At 39.5% G+C, this 10,915-nt stretch overlaps 1 protein-coding gene across 1 annotated transcript in view; it reads left to right on the top strand.

Annotated features, from left to right (window-relative positions):
- Positions 1 to 10,915, top strand: part of EPB41L4B (erythrocyte membrane protein band 4.1 like 4B) — a gene marked incomplete at its 5' end in the record, with an annotated part of 102,817 nt that overhangs the window by 75,618 nt on the left and 16,284 nt on the right. Inside the window, 2 exon segments of the mRNA XM_008936117.1 lie at positions 1,323 to 1,461; positions 1,910 to 1,987. Of these exon segments, the coding sequence (XP_008934365.1) occupies positions 1,323 to 1,461; positions 1,910 to 1,987 (217 nt within the window).

The raw sequence follows: 10,915 nt of genomic DNA, 5'->3' as shown, positions 1-10,915 counted from the left end.
TCCTGCTGAGAGTGGGGAGCAAGGACTGAGAAAATGTCAATTACATGTTTCTGAAAGAGAGACTAACTAGGTCAACAGCCCAACTCTCATTTATTGCATTAATAAAATATCTATTGACCAGGTCCAAAAGATTTTGCATTTTCCTTCCAGCATAAAAACAGTGTATTGTACATACTCTGGTGCTGACTTTTGTCTTTACCCAGAAGAAATAAAAAATAAAGCATGGATAAGATAACATTAGTCACTATAGCTTTATATCATACTAAAAAGCCATTGCTGTCACCCAAACAGCCTATCATAAGGCTGTGTACCCTGTATGTCACGTAGTTTTGAAGTACTGTATTGCCTAGGCATGCTGCCCTCAAGCAGGACTAAACTAAGTACAGTTCTGTTCTGGAAGCACCTGTCAACCTTGCATGGCAGGCTTCTGTGGCCACCTTCTTGGTAGTTAAAATTGGTGCCATTTTAGGAGCAGAAATAATTTTTCTCATGATTTTTCCCCATGCTTTAAACTGTCAAGCTGTAGCCTTTCCTTTTCACACATCATTCCCAGTAGTAAAGCTTCTGTAGGCCAAATAGTGACTCCATTTACCTCCATGCAATTGCAATTAGCAATGGAAACATCCCGACTTGGGGCTGACTGATAGGGATGATTTGTAGTCAGTGGGGCTCTGCAAAGGAAAATGAAGATATAATATCCTCTACTGGCTTTCAATGAATGGTGACAGGGGGTGAGATGGAAAGAGCTCAGCTTGACAGCCTAGGGCCCGAGGGAATTGTGCAACCTGGTTGTAAAGAAAATGTTTTCTCTGTAAATGGAATAAATGTAACAGGAAAAAGATACCTTCACAAGAATGTTTCTAAAGAGCTCCTTTTTGGAGCCAGTCAAATCCTTTAAAAACAGTTTGAAAACAATAACAGAAACAAGCCAATGAAGCAACTGGGCCCATGGATGAATCTAACCAGATCTGTTCTTATCAGTACTGCCAACTTCCATAGAAAAGAGTAAGCATTAAAGTACAGTAATACCAAATATTCATATACACATACTCCATAGAAATACTACTTGCACTTCCTACCCGTAAGATTTCTTTTTGCAGATGAGAGTTACCTAGCCAATCCACTTTTGAGCAATCTTTGAAGCTTAAAAAATCTAATTTACTTGAAAAGTTAGCTGCATTACCCATGGAAGAGTAAACAGAACTTCACTCCAAAGCACTACAGCTGATGTACAGGTTACCAGTGCCTCCTCCAGCACAAGTATGGTCAAAGGCCAGTGACATTTTCTGATGAGAAGTTCTGTCTGCTTTTGTAAACTGCAGTGATGAAGATGACCTTCCTCCAGCATTGGCAGCAGCAGCAGCAGCATCAACACCTGTGTCCTCAGCATCTCCTGGGTCACAGAAAACCTGTACACCACAGACGTCAGAAGGACAAACACAGGTTTCACCTGGTGGCAAGGTAATATGCAAAGAGGTGGACTTCTGCCAGTTTGGGATTATTCAGGAGGGGTTGGAGGGAGTTGCAGATAACATCTTAGAGGCAGTAATTCTACATTTTGGAATAGTTTTTAATGTAGTTTTAGTAATATGTTTTACCTGTTGCGTAAGGAAATATTTAGAGCCCGCCCCAAAACCCAACAAAAATCAATAACAGTTTTTCATCAACATGGGTGACAATGGATCAGGATTAAATTAATATTTACCTTAATTTCAAAGGTGTGTAATTTTGGTGTCTGTCTTTCCTGAGTAGCCATACTTAAAAAACATGGTGTGAAACTTGAAATTCCTTTGGCAATCTACACTTTAAGGAATTAAAACAAAACAAAACACACAAAAAAAACAACCAACAGAATTACAGAAATAAAATGGGTTTTTTTTTCAATGCTGGGTTTCTTCTTTGCCTTTAGAGTTCCACAGATGCTGGAAGTACATTTGCTTTGGAGCCAGGTGACCTCCTGATGGATTTCACAGAGGCCACACCTATGGTAAATAGTTTCAGTTTGCAAGCAGGAAAATGTAAACGTTTTTAATAATTTGTCTGCAGCTAAAATGAATGGGATACTATGCATAGTGTTGGATAGTGCACAGGAATAAAATAAGCTTCTTTGATATTCAGTGACACTGAGTATCCATCAAACTCAGCTCAGCATCTGTGAAATTCAGTCCACATCCACATCATAATGGCTGATCTTCTGAATGTGATTTTTCATTGTTGGGTGATGTCTTGTTTCTCTCTCCTGCCTGGGTATCTTTGCACCTTGCTGCACTGCTTTTGTGAGCTGCTTTGTCCCTTTAACAAAGGTTCCTATTGTGATCATATATTTGCTTTTGGGAGTTGCCTGAAAAGTCCCTTCTCTTCACAAGTTTTGTTCAGACCATACCCAATAGCCAATCCAAAAAAGATGTACCTGCACTTTTATGTTTTATTAGCAGACTGCTTTGCTTCACTTTAAGGCAAAATAATCTATAACATGTTCATTTTAACGTTTTCTTTTTTTAGAGGTATGTGACTTTTATTTTTGCTTAAAAGCCAAGGAGAGGTGCTGGTCCCACTGAAGTTCAAGATACGTCTTGACTTCAGCGATCTCAGGCTTTCATCTCAGATTCCCAGCAGATTACTTGAGGGATCACAGTATGGTCCTTAACTTTCTCCAAGTCATCCTGCATTGCAAATATCTCTAACGCCAGATAGCTCCTCTGCTGTCCAGAGCTATTTTTGCTGTCTTCCAGAAATTTTATCTGTTTAAAACATACAGAAAGCACAACAGGAACAACACTACTTTTTTGGCACAAATATATTTGTATTGTGGTACTTCTGTCCTGGGCATTGCTCTCAGTACATGGTTAGGTCCTAGTTTATCGTATTGGAAAGGTGCTGTGGGGATGTGCCTTTTGCTTCAGAGACAGTATGGCACCTGTCTGCAAATAACTGCTTGTGTCCTGTTACCACTGGATGAGAGGTGTGGCTTCCCCTGCAAGGCTGATGAAGTGAAGGTTTATCCCACCTAGACCTCTCCTGCTTGCAAAAGGGATGTGAATATTCAGCCATGGATTTTTGGCTTCAGCGGTATGTTGAGGTGGGCACAGACATGTCTAGAGACTTGTTGATATGGACAGGAAGACAAGTTTGATGCAGGGGACTGGGCAGGAGCTGGGAAGCACCTGAGAATGTCACTGGAATGCTGCAGTTTGGGAGTGAGCACCAGCTGGGAAGGATAGAGAGATCTGCAAAGCTATTCTCTCTTAAGCAGTTTCAAGCCTGGGGAACTGTTTCTTTGCAAAGTCCTTGAAGTCACTTGTGGTCCCTCTATAAATTCAGGGGGATCAATAAGCATATCCTTCATCTTCCATCAAAGTGCTATTGGCACCCACCCTGAGCCTGCTGACCCCCTTCTTATACTTCCTCATCAACCTGGTCAGCTGAACAATCTTTATGCCTCAAGACTCTTATAGTGTGGATGTTCAATTTCTGAACTGCAGGAAATTGAAATTTCAGGGACTCTCTAGCTCTTTGAGCCCTTGGGTCTCCTTGGTGGGAGAACTGTTCCGGCACAAGCAGCTGCAATGAGAGCACAGTGCTTACTGCTCCTATGTCCACCATATAGGAAGGACCTGCTTTTACACCTGAAAACACCATTACAGACTGAGAAGCATCTGTGGAAATGAGGAGGTCTACCTGGAACCTCTTTGAAGTGCCAGATGACGAAACTAGCCCATTCCAGAAAGTGACAGGAAGAGATGTAGTTTTGCTGAACCCCCTGCTCTCATATATTCCTGGGGGAAGGGAAAATTAAATGGGTGCAAAGTAAAGAGAGAGAAACTTGCAGCATTCTTCAGCCTTTGTCTACAGTTTGGGCTGACAAGACACAGGCAAACTGAAACTACCTGAAAGACGGTTGTACTGAGGTACACGTTGGTCTCTTCCCAAGTAACAGGTGGTAGGACAAGAGGAAATGGCCTCAAATTGCACCAGGGGAAGTTTAGAATCGACATTGGGAAAAGTTCCTTCACTGAAAGAGTTACCTGGCACTGGAACAGGCTGCCCAGGGAAATGATTGAGTCACCATCCCTGGAGGTGTTCAAAAGACATGTAAATGTAGCACTTATGGACATGGTTTAGTGGACTTGGTAGTGTTAGGTTAATGGTTGGACTCCGTGATCTTAAAGGTCTTTTCCAACCTAAATGACTCTGTGATTCTCTATAAGTTAGATTGTCCTTCTCTGTAATGTTTGTGGCTAAAATCTAAGTTATTATCCGCTGGAGTTTGCTAATTAATGTCTTATTCTAAAAAACATTATACCATATCTTACTGTATTATTCAGAATTTAAAAAAAAAAAAAAAAAAAAAAGTTATGGAGACTTTAGCAACTGACCTGCTCTAGAGAAGATAGATTTGGGTTTTATGTCCATTTAACAGAAGTCAGTATTACACACTTTTCATTTTCCAACTGTGGATATAAGCTTTTTTCCCCTAAATATTTTACCCAACTGTGCTTTCCCCTTTCCTACCCCACCATCCATTGACATAATTTGTCACGCTGTATGTTCATAAACTAATCTTCCATGACTTTATTTGGTTTAATATTTCAGAGAGCACATACTGCACAGCATCAATCAACCCTTTTGTTTTGTTTAACATCTATAAAGGTCAGCTTGTTCTCTACAGAGCAGTTATTGTTTACAGACCTTTCTCTGCGGTTTCACTGGCTACAGGCTGGTCTCAACTGAAGTTTGAATGAAAAGTTTACTCTTCAGGGGGAGAGGCTCCAAAGAAAAGCAAGCTAAGGGGAAATGCATACCTTTGAGCCAGTCTGATTATTTAATAATTCTGTTGTGATAACATGTGCTGTCATTTAAGGGTCAAGACCAGGTACAGCCTAGTGTCATTTTACTGTCAAGTTGGTGGTAGCGTGCTGGTTTTGCATGCTGTGACCTGGCCCTTGGGAAACTGGTTGTTAATTGCACCCATTTGTTTCACATTAAGTCACAGGTACAATATCTGAGGGGGTCATTCATGCTGTCTGAGTTGGGGTATTTGCCTGAGGTGATAGGGTTGGAAGTTCAGGTTCCTGCGTACTCAGGGGGTTTCCTGCAGAGGGGCATTCAAACAGTTGTCTTCTTTTTGTTGTCTGGACTAGAGAGACTAAGGTATCTAGATTGGACACCTAAAATCTTTTTTTTTTTCTTTTCATGATATATGCTGCCAAACTTCCCCAGTTCACTGGAGAGCTGATAAGTTGAAGCAGTTTGAGACATCCTCCCTTCTCTGCTGTAACAGTACTGGTAGAGAGTGATTAATAGTCACTGACTCAGCTGCATGATCTTTGTTACGCAGTGTCTAATCATTGATGCTTCTTGATGGCCTTGGGTTTTATCTGTGTTTTGCTACTGTTGCCCATACAGTGGAAGCATTAATACATGCTGAGAGTTACAATTAGAAGTGGAGCTCACAAAACCAAATTAACTTATAAAAATGGAAGGGTTACTGAATGGATTGGATTAATAGAATTCATCCAGGCTGCCATGCAGGGATCAGAGCAGTCAAATTTGTCTACTCAGTCAGCTTGGAGGAGTTACTGTGATATACTGAAGAACCAGCTGAGCTCTAATGGTCACTTAGTCATCAATACTTTGACTGCCAGTAACAGCAGGGCAATTGTGAGGCAGACTGATTTCAGGAAATCATTTTGCAGAAGAAAGAATGTACATTTACTAGCGCAGATTACCTGGAAGGAAAGGTATCTTTTGTGCTACGCACTTCTCAAACCATCTGGTTTATGCACACTTTTATTAATTTTTCAAGAAAATCCTACAATTAACTGATTTTAACACATTACTTGCTGTCCGTAAAATCATTATAACATGCAGAAGAAAATCTTTATCTTTTTATACTACTCCACTGTGACTTTGAGCATTGTGCCTAGCATGTATGTAAACAAGATTCAATTCCTCCTGCTTCTGTGTTTCAGAAAATAACTGGATTTAAGAAGAAATTTCAGCATTATATATGAAGAACTATTGTATCACATTATGAGTATCCTCATTGTGGTTTCATAAATTAGTTTTAATGGTGTAGTAGGCTCTTTCTGCCACCAGTGTCTCTCTCTCTCTCCTCCCCCCGCCCGCTATGTTTCTAGCTTTTATGGAATTTGAAATCAAAACTTGAGCTTCAAGCTATTCTGTTCTAGCTTACAACCAGTATGATTTGTGACATGAGCATGAACGCAGAGCTTTCTTTTTTGATTACAGAAAGCTCACTCCTAAGACCTTGGATGAATGTCATGGCTGCTGTGCCACGCTGACAAATACCTTCTCAACCGAGAGAGAAAGATGGTGTGCGCAAACTTGGGTTTGACCTACTGGAGTAGGACAAAAGAAATAGGAATGAACAGGTTTATGTACAAAATGTACATATTCCTGAACTTAGACTGAAGTGCATAGTGCAAGGTGGATGGGCTAGGACTAAATAATGATCACATCTGAAGAGATACCAGAGAGCACTGATTTACAGCTGGTTATATACCTGCAAACTATAGGTGTTCTTGTTTCATGCTGTTATGAAGTAAATACATTTCTAGAGCTTCACCTGCCATCTATTGGTGGAAAACAGGAAGCAGAAAATTATTTGCCTGTCCAGAACTTGAGACAACATTTAAGAGTTAGAAATTATCAATATGATAGTTTAAAGCCGAAAAATAAAGAGTCTTCAGTGTAAAACCATATGTTTTTATTTAGGACAAGTTGGAAACAAATATTTCCATTTCAGTAATAGCATTACTAGTGTATGCAATCCTATTCATCGAAAGCAATCTTACTGAGTCTCTTAGCAGATAGTCATATCAAATATTAATCTTGAATTACATTATAACCACTTTTGTTTAGAATTCAATGCTAAAAGAACTAGTTATAGAGGTATTAGAGTTTGATATGTTTTCCTGTCTTCCACTGAAAAATTGCTTATATTTGATAAGAGCATTAGGAAGCACCTATCTGCCATCAAATTGACTGAAGATATAGATCAAGTCTCTCTGGATGCCCCAGAGGTCTTCAAAACATCTCAGTCAGAGCTGAGTTTATAAGTGCTCTGTTTATGGTGAACTACATACTGAAGATAAAATAGGTCTTCTCAAAAAATGAGGGCTGTGTGATAGATTTCAGAATTAGAGGCTTTCTACTTTTACATCTTCATATCAACAACGAAAAGATTTTTTAGTACAAGATGAATTGGAAGCAATAACTATGACTTGGAGTCGAAGGAGAACGTTCAGAACTGCTATTTTCCAAGCCAGCTTCTCAATTAACAGTATTTGCACATTCAAGCTTACATGCGATGGCCAATTTAAGCCAAAGAATTTGCATAAAGAAGCTGTTTGTTATATGTACAGATAAGAACCAAAAGCAGTAAGCGACAGGTCAAATGCACGTTTATTCCCAGTTTCATGTTCATGCCCTCTAACTCCATATTAAACTAATAAAAGGTAAAAAAGCAATTGCTAAAGCAAACATTAATACAAAAAACTTGTAGTGACAGGCCATAAATTTGGTTCCATATGAACTTAGGGAATACACTAAATTTACTGATACTGCAAAGGACTGTATTTTTTCTGCAAGGAAAGGGCATCAACTAGATAACCACAGAATCACAGAATGTTAGGGGTTGGAAGGGACCTCCAGAGATCGAGTCCAATCCCCCTGCCAGAGCAGGACCATCTAGTCTCGGGCAAGAACACAATTCAAAGGGGGGTGCACTTATAACACCCAAACTGAGTCTGAGATATTTGACTGGGGCTGTGCAGAAAGTGCTCAGTGCTGCATGCAGTGCAAGGCCCCTGAGAGCACAGTCTGAATCAAGCAAATGCCAATTACCTGAGTGTCATTTAGGCTATATAAAGCATGCTAGTAGCTGGAGAGGGCACTTAATGCATTTAAAAACAATCATAGTACTTGGGCTGCCAGAATAATGGGTGAATACATTTTGGATTAGACTTTAACACTCCCTGATAGCTGCTTTTTCTAGTCTGCATGTATAAAGCATCATAAATAAGACATTCAACTAACATGTAGATCTGCATATTCAAGCAGAGGGCTTTATTGGTGAATGCCAGTCTCTTAAGCAGTCTGTGGAATTACTAATAAGCAAGATAACCAGGTGTCCGGCCCAGAGACTGCCTCTTGGATCTTAGTTTAATGTTCACTAAAAAATTTAAAACTGACAACTACTCAGCTCTTTGAGGATTTACTTCCATTTATCCATTACAGAAAGACACACACAGAGTCAGTCAAGAAACAAAATGAGAGAATGTTAAAAGAGCACAGAATCATAAAATGGTTTGGGTTGGAGGGCATCTTAAATATCATTTTGTTTCAAACCCCCTGCCACGCAGTTCCAGTGCCTCACCACCCTCACAGTGAACAACTTCTTCCCTACATCTAACCTAAATCTACCCACTTTCAATTTAAAGTTATTACCACTTTTCATCTTTTGGTGGCATCAACTTTTGGACATACTGGCTGAGTTTCCTTTTCCACTCTACAGTAATCCGTGTAGTAGAAAAATGTTCAACTTCAGTGCAAAAGCCTACTTGAAACTAGATACATCTTTTTATGTTTGCTCTCACTGAGAGAAGTATAGTGATGAAGCTATTATGTCTTAACATCCTTTGATAAAGGCACATTAATCCCCTTTCCTTTGGCCTGAGAAGTACATAATTCCTTTTGTCTCAGCAGCTGTGAAGTTCATCGTCTCTCTTCCTCGCTGTGCTTAGTGACAGTTGCGTTTAGACTCCAGACAGTAACTATTGTGTGTTTGTTTACTTTCCAACCCACTAATGAATCGATATATGTGTAATTCTAATTCACATTTTTCTAGTGTGATAGCAAGTGTGATGCTAACTGCTTAGCTGTTGTGTGGAATTTTAGTTGACTGCCTCCAAGCTCCAATAGGAAATGGAAACATCTGCTTTCTGAGCTTTTTTTTTGACAGGCTGGGTGACTCAACTTGTAAAACCAGCAAAAAGAGTAAATAAACTTGATTTTTATTTGCCACTCAATTGAATAATCATAACTGGTAGGAAATCTTTTTTTTTCTTCTTCTTTGATTAAAGTGAAACTTGGTTGTGGTTTGGTTTTTTGTTTTTTGTTTTTTTTTTTTCAAAAGCCTGTATCTTGGAAAATATCTTGAACCAAATGTCAGAAAGTGGTAAGAAGGGTGAAGAGAAGGATTAAGCCAGTTTGAAATGTTTTTATTTTAACAGTTGTGAAGTGTTTCGGTTTCAAGTAATGTTTCTTAATTAATTTCAATGAATGTTTCCAATGAAAATATAATTTCTAAACTAGCCACTAAAAACTCGTCTAACAAAATGTTGAGTGAAACCATTTTAAAATACATATATTTTTTAATGATAGAGAAAATTGAATCAGCACTGATTCTTTTGTAACACATTCAATTTAAATAAATAGTTTATTTTCTGATGAGAATTCCTAAGCAGTTCCAGCAGAAGTTTCTTCTAATGAGCAACAAGTCATACCTAAATGACCAAAGATTTTTCTCTGTTTGCCTATCTACTGATTTGTCTTCTGCTTTTTACTGTTATTTACAACAATGGGAAAATCTTCTACTGAGACATAATATCATAACAGTCTGCCTACTTGCAAACAATACCAAAACAGAGACCCAGTCATTGACTTGTGAGATCTATATCAGGACATATCCTTTGCTTTGACTTTGTGCAGAGCTTAGTACAAGTCTTACAGCTCAGAGGGATGACGAGAGTAGAAATAACCAGTAAGTTGAACTGACAAATTGAAGTTTGTATAAATCTCAGCACATCTGTGGTAATTCCACAGTTTCTGTGCCTTGTCCCAAATATTGTAAAACATAGAAGAAAATTGTAATTTAATTGTGGAACAAAGAAAACAGTGGTTGTTTAATTCTAGCTAATCAACTATCATGGTAACTGGATTAAAAACCACTGAACCCAGTAGAAAGAGTCTTCTTCTGCTCATTATCCCTTGTATCACCCTCTGAAAAACAAAAGTTTTGGGCTAAGGAAGAAAATTCCTACAGAGGCAGATGTCCTGTATATGCAATTTAAACCTGATGACATTTCTTGCCTACTTCTAAGAGTTATTCCTTGGGACTTGGTCATAAAACTATTCCTATGGAAGACCTGTGAAGTTATAGCTTGCTTTATGCCATGGCATTCAGCCCAAGTTCAACAACCCACCACCAAACCCGCTCATACTGTAGGAGGAACAGCTAGGGAGGTCAGGAGAGTGAACCTCTACCAAACTCATTAAGCAAGTTAGTCTCATTTACTGTTCCTCTGCTAAAAAGCTGGCTAGAGTCTTTCAAGTGCTCTGCTGTGGAACATCACCTCGCCACTTCTGACACAGTGCCAGATATTACCAGGGTGGATTTTGATGAAGGAGCTGCTGATGCCATCTGCACACACATCAAGGCATGTGCACATGCTCTGCTGAGGACTCTGTAGGCAATGCTGGAGATGGGAAATTGTGTGCCAAGTACAGTGGGCTTCTGGCCACCTGAATTTGTGCATACTTTGGCACTCATGCTGCATCTGAGTCAAGCAAACTGTCAAAATCAATAACCATGAAGCTCAGATGTTCTCGTCCAGAGGGAGTCCATGTGTTTGCATCAGTGGCTGAGCTGCCCAGACTTCAAACAAAGCTTGTTCTTTTCAACATGTCTGAGGACAGCAGAGCCCATGTTTGTGTGTGCCTCTGAAGCAATTTTGTCCTTCAGATCTGTCCTGTCTTGCTGCCAGTGGTTTGGAAAAAGGGTTGAAGAAATTATGCTTTCTCCTTTCTCCCTCACCAAGAACAGGGGCACAGAAGCAGTGCGGGTAAAGGCTTTTCTTCACACCTACAGTGTGGCTGAAGAGGATATATT

Source organism: Merops nubicus, unplaced genomic scaffold (genome assembly GCF_000691845.1).
Source record: "Merops nubicus isolate BGI_N331 unplaced genomic scaffold, ASM69184v1 scaffold9982, whole genome shotgun sequence".
In the NCBI taxonomy this organism is placed as follows: domain Eukaryota; kingdom Metazoa; phylum Chordata; class Aves; order Coraciiformes; family Meropidae; genus Merops; species Merops nubicus.
Note: the sequence above shows the minus strand (reverse complement) of the source record. Positions and strands in the feature narration are given on the sequence as shown.